At 36.2% G+C, this 23,664-nt stretch overlaps 1 protein-coding gene across 3 annotated transcripts in view; it reads right to left on the minus strand.

Moving 5' to 3' along the window:
• The window catches only part of LOC109057701 (CDC42 binding protein kinase beta (DMPK-like)), a 72,312-nt gene that overhangs the window by 44,856 nt on the left and 3,792 nt on the right, over nucleotides 1–23,664 (minus strand). For all 3 annotated transcript variants that reach the window (XM_042746764.1, XM_042746763.1, XM_042746765.1), the window contains exon 2: nucleotides 2,511–2,602. In XM_042746764.1, coding sequence (XP_042602698.1) covers nucleotides 2,511–2,602 — 92 coding nt within the window. The remainder of the gene's footprint in view (nucleotides 1–2,510; nucleotides 2,603–23,664) is intronic.

Raw genomic sequence — 23,664 nt, forward strand, 5'->3', positions numbered from 1 at the left:
GAAAAAGCAGAAGTTTTACATTGGATGCATTTTCCCAAGGAAATGAGTCAAAGACACAACATTCATTTACGAGGGAGGTGTAACGAAACAGCAGAAATGTGTGACACGTTTCTCTCCTAATTCAGAAATATCGCCACACAATAGTTTATCTTACTGTAAATTTCAGTGAATTTGAGTTTCTTGCTAAATCTATAATTGATCTTTTTAAAATGAATAACTGGTCATTTATAGCCGAAATCTTCCTAGTCTGATTTTTGTGAAGTCAGACTTACAGACCTACATAATGTGAGTTTGGCTTCATTTAGCAAGTACACACATTAATCCGACTACATCTAGCTAAGCATTGTGAGACTGATGTAATATACATTTCATTCTTCAAATATCTGACCACACATGGTGTTATATATAATTGGACAGTGAGATGGAGACTGTAGAGTGCAGCAGAGCAACCGTCCACTTCTTTAGCAGCCTTGATTCCACAAGTCCTTTCCCCATTCATTTCAACAAGGATTTTTCAAAGTCATTGCGAGTTATAAGCCATCAACCAAACCAACCAGCTACGAGGTAAATCACAACAGTATTAAACTTGGTTTCGAAGCAAAAAATATTTTAAAAGACAATGGTAAAAGACTGTATTTAAAGAGACAATTTACCCAAAAATTTAAATTTGGAGTTTGGTTGAATTTGTTAATATATGCTGCGTCCTTTCCTCTCAATAACAAAATAAACACAACAAAAACTAATCGTGGTGTGAAAACAGCACTTAAGAACACATTTGATTACAGCAATGTGGATGTTTGCACAAACTCTTTAGTTCGGCACTCCAGTAAAATCCAGTCACGTTATTTATATAACAGTACTTCATGCAATTGATAGCCTTAAATCAAGCGGCTTTACAGTATTAAACACGAAAAACCAGAGTCAGCGTCACTTTCAGTTAGAATCACAACTTGATTTATGTTATAAAGCAGAAAGCTCCAGTGTGGAGCTAGCTAATGATAAAATCTTTTTATAAGTGGGGGAAAATATATATATTTCATTAAAGTTTTAGTTTGGTTTGATCTAGCTCAGGACTGTTTTGATTATCATAACCATATAAGGTATTTTAAGAGAGATTACGTTACGAGATTACGTGAATAAAATAGTTTATCCAAAAATAAAACGTCTTATCACCTACCTTTATTTTGATTCTTATAAATATGACTTACAAAAAGAGATGCTAGGCAGAATGATGCATCATTCAGTTACTTTATCATGTAGCTGATTAAATGGTGAATAAGAGAGTTTCTCTGTCATCTCATTTTGTGTGCCAAATATATTTATTTGTATAAATTAAGTGTATAATTGTAATAATACGACTTTCAAAAGCTGAATTATCTTAATTCATTTTTAGAATGTGTGTAAATATTTTAATAATCAATAAATGTCTAATAACTAATCAGTTAAATAATTGATTAGTCGATTAATCATTCAAGTAATCGCTAGATTAATCGATTATCAAAAGAAACGTTTGTTGCAGCCCTAATAGTGACTCGGTTATGTCATCTGCAGTGCTTCACAGAAGTGGATGGCACTAAAGAGCTGATTTGCATTTCTCATATTGGTGGTGATTTCGGAGAATCATGAGTAATGCAGATTGTCACCAGGAATTCCAGTGTTAAACACAAATATTTAGCTACTAGGTTGTTAATCGATATACCATCGATTAACAACCTAGTAGCTCAAAGTAGTTTTTTTTTTTTTTTTTCAGTTTATAAGTTCTCTTTAAAAACTAATTCACCTATGGAGAAAATTAATAGAATTTTTTACTTCCAGAGTCGACTGTTGCACTCTGTACTTCAATTATAACCATGCATGTAAACATACTTTTTAATGATGCAAAACTGATTCGGACCAAAATACAAGTGGGATAGCATTGAAATCAAAGTTGGTTTTGATTGAAGTGAAGCTTAAAAACACTATATAAGGGCCTAAATAACACGGGACAGGTTTTTCCACTGAGGGCAATCTAATTCCATTGTGGTGAAAAGGAGGAAGAGGAAAAAGCAAAAAAGAAAAATGTAGCAGTGATAGAAGACAGAGTGGTATGGACAAAGAAAAGTGCACTGTGTGTGAAGTGAATAGTCCAAGTGTTTTACTGCAGGAACGAGTAGGACATTCCCCTGTAAAACAAACGAGCTGTCTGAAATGCCTAGATTTGCGCCGGCCCAAGAATAGCTGTCCAACGCCAGGCCGAGATCCCCTGGGAATTGTAAGGGGGAGAGAAGGGAAACTCGGATGAGAGGAAGGGGTTTGGTTTGTGGCTGCTGATAAGATGCTTGAGGGGGACATGAATACTTTGCTGATAGTTTGGGGTTTTCATTGGACACACAAAATGGGTCATGAAAACAAAGCTTTGAAATACCAAGAACAAACCACACAATATGGCAAAGGCTGCAGTGATTCAGAGGTGATTTCCCTGCACTTTTAAACATGCCAAAAAGACAGCGAAGGTTCGCCGGGTTCCTTACCTCTCCGAAGGCTCCCCTGCCGATCACTTTGAGCATCTCGAAGTCGTCTCTGTGAAGGCGCATCTCCTTCACGGTGGTTGTGAATGGTTTCACTGTGAAGAGAGATGGAGAAAATTTGTTATGAAATGGTTTGACTGTCTGCTAAAACTGTCTGCTAAACGCATAAAATGTAAAATGCAAAAGGTTTGAGAAAGAAAAAAAGATAGATAAGTAATCCTTGACACTGATGCACCAATATTAAAATGTTAGCAGATACAAATAATCCAATGATAATATGTAATTACAATTTAGAATTATGGCCAAATAGTACTGTCAAATGATTAATCACATCCAAAATAGATGTTTTTGTTAACATAATATGAGTGTGTACTGTGTATATTTGTTACGTATGTATATGTATTAGGGGTCGACCGATTATCGGCATGGCCGATTATCAGCGCCGATATTAAGCATTTTTATTGTTATCGGCATCGGCCATTTTCAAAACCGATTTGCCGATAAAACCATTTTATTTTGAAATGCGCGATCTGGCACTGATCCAGGCACCTCAGTCAGAGCACCGCTCTGTGGCCTAGACTAAGCCCCGCCCATCGTCCGTCTGATTTGTTGGGAGTCACGAGCCTGGCCAATCAATACGGCTGGCGCGGCTGGAAAATGTTCCGCTCCCACACCGAAAGCACAGGAGCTGCTTCAGTGATCATCATCACACATCAATAAGTTATCTCTCGAAGGTAAGAATGCAGTAAACGTTCCTGAAGTTGCAATAAATCACTACACTGAAGTTGCAAAACACCTAAATATAATCGATTTATGATGACAAGCCCCGTTCAGTTATTATACCGTGAATTCCCGGTCAATGTCCGTCATTGCAGTGATATGCTTTAACGGATCATCACATCAGTGCTGAGATAGTGAAACTAAAACCTACTTCTCTCACCATTCGGCCAACTTAACGTTATATTGTGAATAGATTATCAACACGAATGAATTCACTCACGTCTGCTGCGGTTTTTTTTTTTGTGTTGTTCACATAGCTTCACTGAACAGCGTCCGTTCCGTTAGGGCTCTTAGTCAAATAAATTGCGCATATTTGGAGAAATGTTGCTTTATTCTAACATGATTGCAAAATAATTTATCATACAGATTCAGAATTACCATTATGCAATTTTGAAGAGCTGAAAGGGCATCAAGCGCGAGCTTGTTAGTTATCTCCGCGGCCGCGCTCTCTCATTTGACTAATAACCAGGATGGGCTATTCCGGGGGGATGGGGGGATTTCCCCCCTTCTGGTCTATGCATCCCTGCCTCTGCTGAATAACTTTTATCCCCGGTGGGGATAAAAACATCATGCAAACCCGCTCTGACGTCCAGATCTGAATCAAATGAGTCGCGATACGCGATCCGATTGAAGCGCATCGAAACAGTGAATCATTTTGCGACGCAATGGTTTAACTGATTCGGAGTTTCAAAAAGCTCCGTTGTGTTCTTTGCTCGCTTTCTCGATGTAATTTGTTGTTTGAATAACCGTGGACATTAAATCATTACAATTAATAGGCCTAACGTAGGCTTACAATGTTTTTATTAAACTGAGATCACACTAAATACAATTTCCGTCGTATTAAAAACATTTCATACAATTTTTCAAAAGCATCCCCCCCTCTGTTTATTTCACAAATCGCACCCTGCTAATAACCCTATGCTAAAAACGTAAATTGTCAATAATATCACATTGCACGTTTCTGGATGACGCTGTCCTGTATACTTCCTAGTTTGTATCGCCGTGATAAACAGTCAAACAAACATTTTGAACATATAAAAAAAAAAAAAAAAAAAACACTATTACAATATGGGTTGTGTGTGATTTTAATGCAATTCTGAGTTGCGAATAAAATGCTAAATATACACACACACACACACACACACACACACACACACATATATATATATATATATATATATATAGAGAGAGAGAGAGAGAGAGAGAGAGAGAGAGAGAGAGATTACATTTATTTTCCATTATTTGTTCATTTGTTGCTGTTTAAATTTGCTTTAAGTTTTACTTTGTTTATAGGATGCTGCTGATGGATGCAAGTTTTACTTAGTTTACAGAATGCTGCTGATGGATGCACCCAGCACTTTTTATGTTTGTTGTTATTATTAATATTAATGTTGTTATTATGAACAGTTCTCAGAATTAAAGATGTGTTAAAATAATTTAAAGAGAGTCTTTGTCAGAGGCCTTTTTATTCTTAATTTTGACATTAATTTTCATTTTTACACAAGACACATATCGGTTCAAAATATCGGTTATCGGTCTCCTTGATCTGTAATAATCGGTATCGGCATCGGCCCTGAAAAATGCATATCGGTCGATCCCTAATATGTATATACATGTAAATATTTATAAAATATATACCGTATGTGTACTGTATATATTTAAATACACACACAAAAATATTATGTAAACAAAAAAGTTTTATTTTGAAATAAAAAATTTGCTTGACAGCACTATGGCCAAAGTTAGAATTTGATACTATTTTGTGAAAAGAAAAAAAACAAACAAACAAACTAAGATGTATTGTTTCAAATGCTACAAGTTAATTTAGTACAAAATAATGTATAGTATGAAAATATTATTTTTCTTTTTATAAACATTTAAGTGTTAGCCTATCAAATTTGTATTTTCAAAAGATTAACTTATCAGGAATGAAATGAGGAAAATGAGCATGAACAATTAAATAATAAAACTAATTAATTTAAGTGAATGTCTTTATGTAAATGTATTTTTTTTTTTAATTTTATTGTAATTTCATTCATGTAAATGTATTATGTATTGCTTAATTTATGTACATGTGTTTATGTAAATTTAAGTATAAAATAAAAATAAAATAAATAAATAAATAAAAGGTCAGAAAACTGCTATGGTACTAACATGATCATCTCAAAAGTAGCAATATACTGTATGAGTACATATAAATGTGCTACTGAAATTATGGATTTTGATATAAATGTCACCACAATCTGTATACAAGCGGAGCTCCAGTGAATCCATCAAATGCAGCAGTCAAGAGATTAAAGAAACAATGTAACTTAAACAGTGTGCGTTAAATTTCATGTTGTCAAACTGTCGTCCCTTCTGCTTTACGAGGCACCACTGGGGGCCTGGCGAGCACCCAACACACAGCTAAGCCAGCCTGAACGCCTCGCCATATGAGGACATACGCCGAGTCTCATGTAGTTACAAAAGACATTTATCACTCATAAGAGCTCTAAACTCTAAACACACAGCAGGCCTGCACTTCAGCCATTCAGACAGAACCACATGGTTGGAGCTGCATGGAAAGAACATCATCTGCTTTTAATGAGAAGATGCCTCAAAGTGGCCCAGCATCTATCGACAGCTTTATAGCCCAGCATGCACGAGGCCAGCAAACTGGTATGTCACTCCCAAGACAGCAGCAACAACAAAAAAAAAAGACTGATATTATCATTCATTTAGGAAGCACCACTGACAACATAAGTTCATAATGTTGAGTCATAAACTGGTGGTGCACCACTGTGTATCTTAACCCACTGACCACGCAAAGTGGTTCTTCCTTGTCACCTACTCTCAGCCTCAAATGGGACGGCGTGGGCCATTCAGGGAATGTGTGATGCAAGTTATGTCATCTTCTGAGAATCAGGATGCATAACTTCCCAGCATAAGGAACCAGGATGTATGAGGCATTCGCTGTTGATTACTACACTTAGAGGAGTTTGACGCAACATCTGTTTGAATTTTCAACCACTGCCAACCATTAGATTCTCAAAAGGCACCCACAAATCTGAACAATCATTTATGTTAAAGGAAAATAAATTAAATAATACAATAAGTTGAAATAAAATCAATTCTGTTAATAATAATAATAATAAATTACATGCATGCATACATACACACATACATGCTGGCCCAAAAAACAATAGACTAGCATGCAGAATACTTTTAAAATCACTCCTTGTTAAAAACTGCCTTTCACATTTAAAATTGTATGCTTTGTTTTTCATACATGTAATCTGATAATCCTCTCAGCTAAATATAATGAGGCATTTCTCTAAGTCTCCAGGTCCCTATTCTCAATTACAATAAACTCTCATTGCTCACATACTAAATGATTATGGCAACATCAGAACACCAGCTGCAGGACTGAAAATATGAAAACAAGCTGCTAGAAAAGTTCCTGCAGCCAACAGAAACAAAGAGGTAAAAGTGAAACTACGAAGTCTGGAGGCAGTAAGAATTTTTTTTTTTTTTAATTAATACTTTTATTCAGCAAGGACACATTATATTGATCTAAAGTGACAGTAGAGACATTTATAATGTTACACAAGATTTCTATTTCAAATAAATGCTGTTCTTTTGAACTTTCTATTCAGCAACGCATCCTGAAAAAAAATCTATCACGGTTTCCACAAAAATATTTTACATTGATAAAAAGAGAGATTTCTTGAGCAGCAAATCAGCATATTAGAATGATTTCTGAAGGATCGTGTGACACTGAAGACTGAAGTTATGGCTGCTGAAAATACAGCTTTGACAGAGAAATAAATTATATTTAAAAAAATATATAATATTAAAATAGAAAAATATATTAGAGATTGTAGAGAGAGAAATATATAAATGATTATTTTGGCCCATCCCTAAGAGTTTTTATGAAAGTGTCTCTCTGCCTGACACGGCGCATCACTTCCTGCATCCAGAAGAGTTTTGCGGTTAGCATGCATGCTCCATTAGACATGACACTGGAGCCCTGTGCACAAAGATTAGACTGTGATAGATAAAGCAGCGAACCATCCTCCTCACGCAATAGACACTGTAACAACACTCACTGTAACTGCTGCTCTCATTAACACCTTCACACACATCATCTAACGATGTCTTCATGAAGGATGGGCATGACCTGACATATAAAAGCTCCAGCTTTAAAACAAGTTTAAAATAAACTGCATTATCCCAAAATGAAAAACTGCATTAAGCCAAATGAAAACGCTCTGCTCTATTTTACGTCAAGTTTCTGTTGGTAACACTTCACAACAACGGTCTATTTGATAACTACATTAGTTAACATGACAACAAAGAATACTTCTAAAGCACTGCACATTTTGTATGTCTCCCTATATTTGACACCTCTACTTCAGGTCTTGCAGTCTCCACTAATGAGCTGATGAGCTGAATCAGGTGTGATAGATGAGGGAGACATACAAAATGTGCAGGGCTGGGGGTACTTCATGGAGAGGTTTGAGAACCACTGTTCTGAAGCATTTAGTAACCTTATTTTGCTTATTTAAACATTTACTAATAAATTATTACAATCAAAAGTTGTATCTGGTGACATTATTTTGCTGTTATTGTTACTAATGACAATAAATGGAAAGTAAAACTAAGCCTAGCCCTAAACTGAAAGTCAGTACATTAGGCTAATTATTATTACTCAGTACTTATGTTATAACACTGCAAAAGGGCCATCTGAAAAATAAAGTGCAACAAATATTATAGAACAATTTTGGTGTTTGCAAACAGTGATGAAGTTTTTTATGGGCGGATCCAATCTGGTGGCAGGAAAATAATAAAAAAAAAAGAGCTTATTTTGAGTGTATATTTTAAAATTCTAACATTTTTTCCTAGCAATTCTGAAATCTCACAATTCTGATAAGAAAAATCAACTCGTCATTCTCTCGTTTCCCCTCAGCTCAGAATCAGTTTATATTCCACACTTCTGGCTATTTTTTTATCTTCAAATGGTGAGTTTGACAACATTATTCTATAAAAATGATTTGCATTCCAATTCTGACATCCAAAGGCACAACAATTTTTTTTTTTTCCTCTTATTCCACGGATTTTATCCGTTTCCCTCCACTTGTTACCAGAATAAGGATTTGATATGTGCTTTACCTTCCGGTCTCTCTCATGAAACCAACACGGAAGTGACTAAAACTGCAATTCATCGACTGGCCGCTAGAGGCTGGCTCCAAAAAGTGTCAGCATTATTGACTCCCCATGTGAAAATGCCCAACTTTACAGCAGAAAAAAATATGTTTACAGCCTGGTACAAAAAGTGGTTTTGGTCTATATGGCAAATTTTACCCTTCATCACAACTGCGAGGGGGGTGTATTTTTTTTTAATAACTCATCCTTTTAAATGATATTCAGCTTTAAATTTCTGCATAATTAAGGGCGTGGCCAATTGAGTGACAGGTGGATTGCCGCTGCTTGTCACCGCCATCAATCTAGGTGGACATGGTTTTAGCAACCAGCTCCTGCCTCTTTGCCCATTTTTGATTATCCAGGAGTGACGCGCTGCCAAGATGGCGATGGCCGGCTCCGCCTAATTTGAGCCTCAAAAACGCTCTTCAGAAACTTATGGGTGACGTCACGGACACTACGTCCATATTTTTTATACAGTCTATAGTGCTTTATGAGTACTTATAAACAGCCAATATGCAGATGATAATAGTGCAAATAAGCAACTAGTTAATAGCGAAAATTGGTCCCTAAACTAAAGTGTTACCATATTATTAAATGTACCAGAGCTAACATTAACTTTTTGATAAACACTGTAACAAACTCTGCTCATTGAGCTCGTTTACATGCACATTCTTAAAGGGTTACTCCGCCCCAAAATGAAAATTTTGTCATGATTCACTTACCCCTATGTCGTTCCCAACCCGTAAAAGCTTTGTTCGTCTTCGGAACACAATTTAAGATATTTTGGATGAAAACCGGGAGGCTTGAGACTGTCCCATAGACTGCCAAGTAAATAACAGAGTCAAGGTCCAGAAAAGTATGAAAAGCATCATCAGAATAGTCCATCTGCCATCAGTGATTCAACCATAACATTATGAAGCGACAAAAATACTTTTTGTACATGAAGGCAACAAAAATAACGACTTTATTCAACAATTCTTTTCCTCTGTGTCTCTCCAAATCAGCATAGCGCCATTTTGACAAATCTGAGCAGTACCCAGGCGGTGTATGCTCTTCTGTGTCAGCCGCGACACAAGGATATGTTTTTGTACGTGTATTTACGCTTTGGTTTGAAAGAAAACAGCGCATCAGTGCAGCACGGCTGACACAGAAGAGCGTACGCCGCCTGCGCACTGCTCAGATTTGTCAAAATGGCGCTACGCTGATTTGGAGAGACACAGAGGAGAAGAATTGTTAAATAAAGTCATTGTTTTTGTTTTCTTCGTGTAAAAAAAGTATTCTCGTCACTTCATAAAATTACGTTTGAATCACTGATGGCAGATGGAGTATTCTGATGATGACTTTCATACCTTTTCTGGACCTTGACACTGTTATTTATTTGGCAGTCTATGGGACAGTCTCAAGCCTCCTGGTTTTCATCCAAAATATCTTAAATTGTTTTCTGAAGATAAACGAAGCTTTATGGGTTTGGAACGACATGGAGGTAAGTGAATAATGACAATATTTTCATTTTGGGGTGGAGTTACCCTTTAAGCCGATTATGCTTAATAAGCCAAAAACGCACTTGGTCATATAAACGCGGTCATGAACGACGTAAGCATAAACCGGTCACAACATGTAGTTTTTTGCCTCTTACTCCGATTCACCTGCTTTCTGTCGGCTTACTGAAGTGCGCATGTGTGATACGTGACAGGAACGCATTGTTAGTGCACATTTAAGAGCATCTAGACCGAGCAAACATCTAGCAGTAAAGAAAGAAGAAAATATCACAAAAGCAGACTTTCTCATGACTCAGAAAATTATTAAAATGTGTTCTCATCTCGTTCAGCAGAAGTAGAAGTGGTTCTGTCACAATGCTGCGTTTATAACTGCATGACAGGATAATATACGAGCTGTAAGTTTCCCGACATGTTGCAAGTTGACATGTTGCAAGCTTAATTTAACATCACATCTGACAAATGTAAGGAATACTCTGAGTCAGATACGCAAATGATTATATTTTGACGTCACTACAGGGAAATAACCTGATTTATTGATGAAGTCATGTAAACGCAGCTTAATTGCATTGTCAAGTTACTGGTGTGCATGTAAACGGGGGAAAACTGATTATTTTAATAAGCTGATATTTGAGATATAACATAAAACTTGTTCACATAAAAACGCTCATATTTATAAAAAAAAAAAAAATAAAAACACAGACACATTAACAAAAAAAAAAAAAAACTGTGGCGAAACAATTTTCACTCAAAAATTAATTTCAAAAATAATTACAACGAAATGGCAATAACATTGAATTAAATGTGAAATTTTGAATTAGAAAACCTGAAACAGTATTTTCTTGCAAAACATACTCCAATAATCTGCTTTATTCACAACTTCATTTTTTTTTTCTTTTCACAGGTCCAATTTGTAAAGGTGGTTTTACTGTCATTAAAGTATCCCACTTTTCCCCTCACACAAATAACAGGAATAATTTCCACAAAAAGATGCTTATAGCACCATGGACACAAAGCTTCATTTACAGTTGGGTTGATTTATTGCATCAATCAGAGGAATCAGACCACTCAATGTTGGCGTACCGTAGAGCCACTAGCCTCCAAACAAACAGCGATTTGAATGACTGTGGCTCTCTGAATGGAAATTTTCCCAACAGTACGCCTCTGTAAGCCTACAAGCGTATGATACCAAAGCAGTCGGAACAGATGACCAACAGGACAATATTAGTTTTACATTCACAACTAACTGAGTCATTCATCGAAGTGATTTTTTGCAACTGACGAGATGAGAAGGCTATTGTTCAGAATGAGCCACAGGGAGTGGGACGCTTTCCTCCAGCTTGGGATAACACAGCCCACACTGTTCTGGCCTACCCACCAGGTCACAACACAGAGCTAGAGAGGCCACACTGCGATCAGGGGACGAGAAAATGTTTATTACCAAGCCATTGGTTTATAGTCATGAAAAATTCCATTATGTACCAAATAAGTGCCTCAGGATAAGAGAGAGAAAAAACTAAAGAATCAAGAATGTGTTGCCTGAAATAAATTGAGTTCTTGGATGCAATGAAAGTGATATTTGTACATCTGTATGGAAACAAACTGTCATCTGTGAGTGATCTGGAGAGGTCTTTATTTCCTCTTCCTTTGACTAGATACGCTTTTTATTCTCTTAGAAAAAAACATTTCTAATAACCTATAATTCAATAATGCTAGTATTTCAGTAGACTAAACCTAGTAGGTATAAAATAAGTAGGCCAGTATTATTACAAATAATGCCATGTGCTATAATTACATAATTAAAGATTAAGTGTGCAATTATTATAATTTTTTTTTTTTTGTTAAAATACAAGTAACCTCCTTACCGCAGTTTTAAAATAATTTAAAGTAATATTACACAAAGTGTGATAAATGTAAACTACCGTTTTGGGTTTAAGATCTTTAGCAGCACAACGGTTTACAATATTGATAATAATAAATGTTTCTTGAGGACCATATCAGCATATTAGAATGATTTCTGAAGGATCATGTGATACTGAAGACTAAAGTAATGAAAACTCAGCATTGCCATCACATAAAAATAGAAAACATTTTTTAAAACTGTTACAATATTTCAAAAATTTTAATGCTTTCACTTTAGTTTTATTTTTGATCTAATAAATATAGCTTTGGTGAGCATACAAGACTTCTTTCAAAAAAATTAAAATCTTACAGATCAAAAAGTTTGAACAGCAAACATTTTCAGCGATATAAAATAATAACTGCTTTGTGAAGTGAAGATGCTTTCAGTATATGTTTGTGTTTCATTTACCTGGTTTTGAACATCCCCACACTCTTCTTCACTGAACCAGAGACTTGAAAATGACAGACTCTGAGACCCTGATCAGCTCTGGAGCTCAAAGTGCTGCTCTAGATGCTGATTCTCCCTAGTAACACATCTTTTATTTATTAATTAGCCTGGTGAGCAAGTGTGCCATAGATAAGCATACATAAAAACAAGGTTAAACCTAAGATAACTAACAGGTTAAACCTATAAGTAATATATACATTGGTGTGAATTATAATAAAATAATTCAGCATCTCATCTAAATGTCAGATCAGGTATCTCTAAGCAGGTGGATAGCATTTAAAAGCAGTGCACCAGTCTGTGAGCACACATAATGCATTCCACGGAAATCCTAAGCCTATGCACCACTCCACTGCTGGGCGTCCAGTGGCTGCTGAAGATGAAACTTTATCCAGTGAGTAACAAGCATATTCACTCAGAGACCGCAGACAGGAGCCGGGAGCAGAAAATGGAGGCTGCTATCATCATGAAGCACAAGTCCCCAAGAACACAGCCCTTCTGAGCTACATCCATGGCTACAGATGATCACTGCTAAGCTAACTCATCTTTCATTCAAAGAAAAACTAGGTCGAATACTTAAAATGCAAAAGCAAGTCTGTGCCGTAGCTTTGAATAAGCATTTAAGGAATGATCACCGGGGGACACATTAAAAATCCAAACTAGACTTTAATGGAATACAATTACAGCCTGGAAGCGAGAAAAACCACTGGCACAACAGTGATTTTTCAATTGGGTTCATGACTTTAACCCTGATCAATTGGACCGAATGTGAGACGTTTACAGTAATCTTCAGCTCAAGTCACTTATCCAAGGACAAATCTAAACTTCAAAGACCTTTCCTGGATCATGCTCTGGCATGACAGCAACCGTAGTACCAGTGTAAACTTTCACTGAACAAGTCTGAAAGTTTCCATTGACACATTTTGACCTCTTTGAACTGTGACTAAGCTGGATCATTTAATTAAAATTAAAAATAGAAAAATAGATAATCAAGAAACTATCAGTTAAAAAGGCACTGAAAAATCAGATAAGAAAATAATTATTTTCATATTATAGCCGATTAATGGCTGATATTTTCAACAAAGAAAAAATACTAAAAGCTAAAATAAAGAATGAATTTTGTGACGTGAGTCGCTATTAGACATAAATATGAGTAATAACTTTATTATCACTATAGTATTTTTCAAATCAGTCAATGTATTTTTAAAAAAAAGAGAAATCAGTAATACAATTTAAAGTATTATAGCTATTATCTATTTTAATTTATTTAATAAATGCCATTTATTCCTGTACTTTTCAGCATCATTATTACTCCAATCTTCAGTGTTACATGATCCTTCAGAAATCATACTAATATGCTGATTAATATGCTGCTTCAGAAACATTTCTTATCTATGTTTTAATACACCTATTTTTATGTGCATTTTGGGATTTTGCATAAAAAATGCTGGATGAAAATGCCAAGATGTGCATAAATTCTATAAATGCAAAAATAAAAAATGTATGCGTTCAACTAAGTCAGATAAAAAAAAAATCCAGTAAGAAAACATACGCATAAACTATGATGGAAACACTTTTACCAAATAAATTCCTTAATGTGGCATCAAAAAAGACGGGACTTTGAAATGGGACAGTTCAAAACTGGACCAACCAAATGGCCCATCTCATGGGGCAGCATCTGAAATGCTAGTTTTGTCATTCTCAATTGCTTGAGCAAGGTCCCATCAAAGTGCTTCGTTATAATTAACTCCCAGAACAGCGTTCACAAACAGCAGGCTCCAAAAATAAGATAACATGGCCACATTTCGTCTGCATGCTCTGAAGCTCATAATTTATTGTATACAAAAATTATTATATACAGTACCTTTTCCTACTGCAGCAAATGCATTTTTTCTTCTCGATATTTAGCAAAAGATAATAAGAAAGTGACGATTTTGTTCTCTTCCAACTCGCTGGATTGAAACAGTGCTTTATTCGCAAATGTTTTATGCAATTTTGCGCACAAGTTTAATTTGGAATTTTGGATTGAAACATACCTTATGTTGAAAAGAGTTGTGCTGCTTAACATTTGCGGGAATTGTGATAAATTTTTATAAGAATTTTTAAAAATCTTTTGCCACATTATGTATATGTTTACTGGAGCTTTACGTTTACGTAACTTGACGATACGTTGAATAAAAATTTATGAAGTCCAAGAGCTTGATCAAAACACCTCTTAACTTTTCACAAGACACAAAGACTGAAGACATTACAAACCACATGAAGACCAACATATGATCTCGGACAATTCTTGGAGGACTCACTGTGGTGTTGTCAATATCATGAAGAGTGCCCTATTGATGGGCTCATTCAGTGAGCAAGCCTGACCGCCACTAAATGGCCTATTAAACATTGATGAGGAAGTCATCCTGAGACAGCCGCAGAGGGACTGATGGCTGCTGGACAGTTTGGCTGGTTGCAGGAGGTAAAAGCATCAAGGCCTCGCCCCGGGTTAATCCATTATCCTGCACCAGCTGCCACAGACTCCCAGCCCCCACCATAACAGCCATTTACTGGCAGCTTCCTGCTGAGAGCCTCACCGCCGCACAGACGGTGCCGGCTCACCTAGCTTTGAGGTGGGCTGGGGTGAGGTTTCGCATCTAGATATGGAGACAAGTTAGATGGCAGAGAGGTTAACATGGGTTTAGGACCAACATTTCCTTCAAGGCTGCCTTTAGGGGAATCATATATTTCCTCATTTAACCATTTCTGAAAAAAAAAACACTTAACATTAGACTTGTCTTTCAGGTTTAGATTTTCTCTGAAAATGACACAAAAACAGATGTACAGATGTTTCCTGTAGAAGCCTTTCACTCAGACCACCTGTCTATTATCCCACATTGTTCTGTAGTTTGAGATAAAACAATGGAGGATAGGTTTATAAAACCTTATTAATCAATTAATTTCAAAAATCAAAGACATAAGTGATGAGAAATTGCTGTAAAACGGCTCTTTTCACCACATCATCTTAAGACAGTCAAATATCTGCAAGCATTTCCTAAATTAAACCCAAACAGGCAGGAAGACATAAGTGTTTAGAAAATAGGCTACTTATACATATTTTAAACAGCTATACATTTCTAAATATATGAGTATTTATATTTGTTATGGTTCATACCGAGATTTGTGTTTTTTACCCATCATATGCTTCCTCCAGTAAAGCTGAGTGAAATTTTACTCTTGTGGTAACAGGTTGATGTTGATGTTTTTATGCTCACAATAATGATCTATTCAAAATCCACACTTTATCTTAATATACATTTAGGATTTGCTGTCTTCAGCTCAGCTCAGATTTCTGCGGAACAAACCAAAAAACAATTTCCCCTTATCATGACCCTGTCCAAAACTTCTCCTTTTGTGGGTTAAAATAAGCTAATATGACACTGAAAGAGCTCAATATAACACCAATTACCATCATCCTTCCTCAGAGGAGCTGCCAGACGCGTGTACTACAGTACATAGAGTCATAAAGCTAAAATAGTAACTTTAACCAGATGTATTGATGTCACTGTAGGGTGTATTGAATATACATTAAAGACAAAGATTTATTCAGTGCAGATGTGTGAATCACAGCAATAAAATAAAAGCCTTTTGATCCTAAAGTTCATATTGCATATGAAAAAAAATATTAAATAACGTTGCAATAACTAATCAAAACAACAAAGAAAATTCTATAGTGCATTTTATCATCAATTATTGCAGGCACATTTTACATTGTATTCTTTATATTTTAATTTTTTTATCTACTTTATTATTACAATATATTTAAAAAAGGTTTTTAAAAAGTGCAACATTATGTAGACTTTAGTATGCACAAATAAAATAAATTTTTAATTTTAACTTTTTGGATGGCAAAATATGAAGCATCACAAATGCATAGTGAATTCTATAAAACAATTGTAATTTTCTTTAACAGTCATAATGAGGTGATCATGTAATAATTATAACATGCCTAGCACTACTTGTAATACAAAGGGACAGATTTATCAATCACACCTACCAGAGTCAGGATAACACAATACAGCTCTTGATTTAATCAGTGTGAACTGAGGGCAAATAACTACCCACAAACATTATCATCATCCAACAGTAGAAACCAGAATAGCTGCTGATACTATTATACTAAGATTGTTTGATGCAAAGTTATTTATTTTACCACTACTGAAAGTTAAAAACAACACTGACATCAAGATTACAACATTTGTTGTCGTAACTGATCCAGCAAAAGCCGCTGAAATCCTAATATGGACATTGAACCAGAATTCAGCTGGTGTTACACAATAATAAAGATGTAGAAGGAGAAAAAAATGTGTCCTCCCACCACAATTGGACTGATGGTAACAGTCACCACCACTGGCATGAATGGGTCAGTGACTTTCCAAACAGACAATGCAGTGCGTCTCAGGGACGGAGCCTCTGTGTCATTCTTTACTTGCGTCTTCAGCTGTTAAGGGAGACATTTACGCAAGTCACATCCATCAAGCAAGACTAGGTGTGTCGCTTAAAAGTCTTGCCTAGACAAAATGGTGCATGCGTGCACATTTCCAATGGACAGATCAATCAAATAAGCTCTTCAGTCTTTGCAAACCTCTACCATAAAAACTGATCCAACAGTCTAAACCGAAAACTGATACAGAGAGGTGAAACCTGAGCATGAAGGAACGATGACTGTATTGAATCATTTTGAGGTCAAGTTTTCAATGGAGCGTCTTTTATTCTCCTGAAACACAAAGCTGACAGGAACAGTGCATCTGCAACATGTCAGAAAGGACAGGAATAAGAGACAAACATTCATCTGGAGTTAATATGTCCTCGGGAGGTTGGCCCTTCAACTGATGAGGATCCTGTCCATGCTGTACTATAGCGAAATTCGGAGAAGCAGTGCGAGAATGCACTTTGGGGTTATGACAAAAACAGCCGATCGTCTCTCTGGGCGAGTCAAAAAACCCCGAAGGAGGAGAAAACATTTATTGGAGTTGTTCGGGCATAACAGATCTAAATCTGGAAAAGAGAAGGCAGTGCCTTCTATTCACCTTCACCCTAAATCAGAAAGCAAAAAAGAAAGTCAGTTGATGTTTCAGAACAGTTTGTGCCACAGTTCCAATAAGCGCAATTGTACGGTACGTCACAACGTGAAGTAGAGGCCTCGTGCCTATAGGCCAGGCTTTACAGGCTAATCTGTGTCATGCTTGCGCCGGTCAGCCCGGGAGGAGGGGGAGGGGAGATCGCCCACACATGCCTTGTGTTGGGGGAGGATATTAGCAGGAATGACTGGAATTCTCTTCAGTCCAGCCACCGCTTTTTGGGTCAGGTGACTTAGTCCTAAGGGGACAGCGACTTTGCGACGATGTACGTCCCTTTAAAATGTTCATCCTGCAATCCGTGTGGTGTATTATGATGCGTTCAAATCTCTGGCACCGCGGTCTGCACATCTGTAAAGATCAGGAGTGAACAGCGTTTGTTTTGAAAGGCATTCCTGACACAAGCCCTGTCCTGACTCTGCAACTAAAGCACGCAGAGTACATGTCAGAGTGGTATGCAGTGATTCAGGGTGGCCTGTGCTGTTAAAAAAGTGATACCTCACACAGTATAGACCATTTGGCCAGTTCACAGGTGGCAAAAGGTCTCGTTTTGGACAGAGGACATACCAGACATTTCCAATATAATGGGAGTTGCAGCTTGCTCATTTCCTCCTGTTAAGAGTGAAGCATAACCCAGGGCTGGACGAATTGGTCTGTTTGGCCCACTTAGCGAGGTTGTGTCTTCACAGAATTTGAGGGGGTGAAACTAACTGAGATGTCTCACAGACAGAGTAAAGAAAGTGGACCATTAAAGTGTTACCTTTTGCTTTGCCGTGTCAGTGTGTTTTGCCTTTTTAAATGAAAACCAGACAGGTGATTTCAAATATATAGTACTCTTTAAAATTTGGGGTCAGTGAGATTTTCTTGGAAGAATTAATACTTCTATTCAGCAAGGACAAATTAATTTGACCAAAAGTGAGAGTAAAGCCATTTATGATGTTTTATTTTATATAAATGCTGTTCAAATGTTGCCTCTTTTGAACTTTCTAATCATCAAAGAATCCTGAAAAAATGGGTATCCCAGTTTCCACAAATATATTAAGCAGCACAACTGTTTTCAACATTGATAATATAAAATGTTTGAGCAACAAAATATCATATTAGAATGATTTCTAAAGGATTATGTGACATTAAATAGTGAAGTAGTAGCTTCTAAAATTCAGCTTTACCATCACTGTAATAAGTTACATTTTACAGTATGTTCAAATAATAAATTTATTTTTAATTGTAAGAATAGTTCACAGCATTTCAGTTTTTAAACCAAACTTTTCAATAGCATTGTTTGAATGACACATAAAATGTGTGATGTTTGTGATTGCACTTCATTTCAGCAACCATCTGTGAACATCTGTGAGCATGAACAATAAAATTAACCATATCAAACTATGAACAGTTTACTGCCTAATTAGTATATAATTGCTGATCTTGCTGAGAAGAGTAGCAGTTTAATGTATGACATTATGAGGTTCTAAATTAGGCAACACTATAGAGAGTACCAAAAAAAAGATCAACAAACTTTACAGTTCAGCTCCACTCCCATTAATGAGGATGATAATGATAATTAACATATAATAAAATAAGAAGAAAAATGCTTGGCAAGGCCTTTAAAAAGGTGTGCGTGTCAGGACAGCAACCAGGAATGTCTTGAAAATGAGGCAGAGAGAAAAACTCAGCAGGTGCAAGACTTAAAGCGTTGCAAAGCTGCAAAGAGCTCCTGTAAACACAGCACAGGGCCAAAACCCAAGCTTACACGGCTCGATCCGAGCTTAAATGGCAGGGTCCACAGCTTTCCACCTTCTCTCTTGCTAGCAGTTTCAAACAGTTTCTCCAGGCACTGCAGTTTCTTATTAGGTTATTTGCTGCTTGTTGTGAAAGTAGGCTAGTCAAAAACCAGCGGGAATAAGAGGCAGCAGCTGCTGTAAATAAAGACAAGTGCACGTCTGCTGTACACAGCAACAAACAAGACAATTCCTTCATCAAGAGGCCAGTTTGCCCTGGTGCCATGGTGAAGACACTTTGAAGACCCCTCTTTTTGAAACGCAGGCTTATGAGGGGAATATCGTCTGTTTAAAGCCCCTGTTGGGACATAGCATGCTTGACTTCAAGAGTTTATGATGTTTGAGGCGAGAGGAACGGTACTGATCCCACAAGCAGATGCCAGCTGGGAAGCCAGGTACTGTTTACAAGCCCCACTCCCTATTTTAAAGAGGTGAAATACAATAGAGAGGCATAACCTGCTTTGCAGCTTCATCAGGACAGTAGGGTGAACACGCAGGGTTGTTTGTGTACAAACACTGGGAGTAGACCGGGGCTCTGGGCGTTACCTGTAGCTCAACTGCTACAGCATGACTGGCATTGCCAAGGCCACAAGTTCAATCCCCAGACAGCACAGTCAGCACACAGATACATTTTTTTCAGTAATTTTGGTAGGTATGCTGGTAATTATTTGTATTGTACGACAGATAAACATTAAATGGTTGATATTAAAATGCAACATTTTTTCACTAATTTAGACAAAATAAAAAGCTAAAAACTAATAACAACACACTCATAACTAAGAATAATTTTACATTTATGCATTTGGCAGATGTTTTTATTCAAAGCACTGGAAGATAGTAAAATTCAATACTTTTTGTCTGATGAATGAAAAATTAAATATTAAAAATTAAAACCAATCATTTAAATTCCACAAGTGAATTTCAACATTATAATGTACGGTTTATTTATTAATCTTAAAAAAAAAATATATATATATATATTAATTGTGAGATTTGCTAAATAGGCTACTTATGTTATAGATTGTGTTATAATACAAGTTTTTGGCAGCAATGGTAATTCTAATATAGAAATATGAAATATTCAGAATTACATATGCAATACAAATCAATTAAGATCTATAAAAAAAAAACAATCTATCCAATATATTTCAGGAAAACATAAAATATCCACTTTTCATACTGTACATTATAATGTCATGAGACTTAAATTAACTCATTGCATTTAAACAAATGATTTAAGCTTTACTTTTTCATTTATTTAGACGAATTAGTATTTAATTTTGAAAAACATTCATATCTTTAGATCAGTGCATTCCTACTTTACATAAAAGCATCTGCCAAATGCATAAACGCAAAACATTCTTAGTTGGTTTTTATTTTTATGTGAGAAAATTAAACTTCAAATTTGTGCTACTCCAAATACGGGCCATATAAATACAATGTTTTATGTGACTCAAGCATACATGCCTTTCATTTGTAACAAAGCAGGCAAATACAATACACACTATCAAATTGCATGCTAGCAACACTGTGGGAGTTGGAGCAGTGCAAGTCTGTGCATCTAGCAACTGCAACAACATTGACACTTCATGCCAAAACCTGCCAAGGAGGGTAAATACTAGCCAATGTGTTTATTCTGTTTAATCCTCTCCTTTAATTAGTCTTTAGTCTGCTGTCAAGGAGGAAGTCAGGCATAAACACCTGCATACCGCTCTCTGTCACCACTGACCTTGGCAAGCCAGCTCATAGTGCTGCGTTGCGTTTGAGAGCTCTCATGCACTGGAATCGATCAATGGAGGAAGACATCGCAAAGATTAATAAGTGTTCTGCTCATACGTCTGCAAGAGAGCACTATTATAAATTCAAGTTATTAGGAGCATGCGATAAATTCAAGAACTAGCCATGCTTGACTTCCTGTCAGGCTCTTACACATAACAAAATGGATTCATGTGCACTAATTCAGGTTCATTAGCATTTCTTGTGCAACACTGAGGAGGAATTTCTCCAGTCAGAGCTCGTCCTCTCTTGGAAAAGTGCCCCAGTGAGACAAGATGGACTGTGAATTAACAGATCCGGTCAATAGCAGACTGTGAGGCGCGGTCAATATGTCTGTCAGCGATAATGAGGTGCGGATCCCGTAGGGATCTCAGACACAAAAATGTTTGTGAATGGCGAAAGTTCTAAGCATATCACTTATTCTGGGAAAAAAATCAAAAGGGTGTGTTTTATGCCTCTGAAACCTTTGAAACACTGGCTAAATGCTGTCACATGCAGACTTTTCTATACATTTAATACCTTTCTTTTAATATAAAGGTCATGTATTAAGAGCATCCATTGTTACTTAAACTCTGCAGACCCGGTACCGGGTCCAAAACCACGTAAAAAAAATGGTTGTGGTTCATTTGCAAAGCTTTCCTTAAATGGTATCAGCCCATATATGGGTTCATTTGAAAGCTTGGAGTGTCTTCTTTACAAAGAATACCATTAATTTGGGTTTTATGATTCATAAAGTAGTGAAATTAAGCTTAGATATGTATTCGTCCCACACACGAATTTCCGCCTAACAATTGCGAATTTTTCACAAAACTGTCAAGTCATATATCACAAGAAAGCTCTCATTCTCAGGAATTTGACTATGTAGATTATTTCATTGTGTGACAATCACAGATCGAATGATCTTCAATAGAATCACGATGTGAAATTTCTCACCTCTGAGCAAATTTTTATTTATACTCGTAGCACCGCTTCAGTCAGCCGCAAACAGCCACAAATATCTATATACTCTATATTATCTTTTAGATTAGAGCTGTGGTGGTCTTTGGGATGTGTAGTTTTCGGCTGTTTTGAATGCAAAGATCGCTCACGGAATGGCTATCGCATATGCGGCTCAGAGAATATCAATCTATAATAATCATATTACAAGTTATGGATGATGAAGTACGTTCAGCGGCACCATGGAGAGGAATGAACGCGCATCTGGTGAGGCTATAAGCGTGTTAGTTACTTTTTTTACCTTTGAATCTTTATTTTGAAACGTGAAAGCACAGCTAACAATCTGATAAACTGTTTATTGACAGAAAAGTACAGTACATGATGCATTTCAGTAAGTATACAGTAAATACACAGTAAATATACATGGATTATTACAGTGCTGTGTAGATGAACATATATTTGTTTGTTTGACGCTCTGAAGGCCATATAGCAGCTGCGGCTAGCATATTAGCCCGCGGCTCTGGTCCAGGGAGGCAACGATGAAGGGAGGGAGAGGCTGCTGGATACAGGGATGCTCATGAGATGCCCTGAATCAGTATACCAATACAGAATGCACATAAATGAAATGATATAAAGCTGGAGAATGTGGATTCTATTTTAGATTGTGATAGACCAGATATATTTTAGAATGTATCCAGTCTTGGATACATTTGAACAGCATTTATATGAAATAGAAATGTGAAATTTGGTCCAATTCGCTTATGCCATTTTGTATATTACTACTTAGAAAAACATAAAAATGAAACATAATTCAATCAATAATCAAGAAAAGTGCTTATGGCACATAGTAAAATAGGATTCTGCGGGTAATGTGTCTTATAAATACTGTTTTTGCAAAGGAAACTCAAAATGACACATTTAGATGCAAAAATAGAAAAAAAATACTCCCTTCGGTTATAATGCAATAACTCCTGTTTAGAAGCTGTTATTTGAAAGATTCTTTTCTGGTACATTTTGGCATCTATTGGCATCAAACAAAGTAAATTGCAAAGTGGTACCCCTAATAGAAGAGCGTATATGTTTTTTTTTTGTGTGTGTTTATTGTAATATTTAAAACATATATAATGTTATTTATAAAGAAGTACACTCATATTTTGTAGTTTAAAGGGTTTTCTTTTCAATAAAACCATTTTTCTTATTTCCTCCATTGTATGTGTGTAGGGTAAACATTTGAATTTGAGTATACAAATTTAGGCAAAAATACCAAAAAACGCCCCTGAGCTTAAGGTTAAAATGACGATCAATCAGCTCACTTATCAAATTGTGACTGGTAGTCCACCGATATGAGTTTTTCAGTGGTACATCAGTAACTATAAAGGAGTGTGGCTGATGTTGTTTATTAATAGTTTATTAATAATTAACTCAGTCCTTATTTGTGCTATAGCACTGTAATAACATCACCTTAAAATAAAGTATGACCCATACATTGTTTAAATATCCAATGAAACTAAAAATTTATAGATAAATTGGACATTTTAAGGCTGTGACACACCAAGTGAATGGTCAGCCATTGTTGAATATCAGGATGTTGTTGAGTCTGTCAGTTCAGTTGTTGTTGGTTTTTTTAGATTTATTTTTGGTGTTTTTTGCCTTTATTTTCATAGGACAGTTGATAGACAAGAAGCAAAGTGGAAGAGAGAGAGGGGCAGGATCAGGAAAGATCCACAAGCCAGGATTCAA

The sequence above is a fragment of the Cyprinus carpio genome, chromosome B20, assembly GCF_018340385.1.
Source record: "Cyprinus carpio isolate SPL01 chromosome B20, ASM1834038v1, whole genome shotgun sequence".
In the NCBI taxonomy this organism is placed as follows: Eukaryota; Metazoa; Chordata; class Actinopteri; order Cypriniformes; family Cyprinidae; genus Cyprinus; species Cyprinus carpio.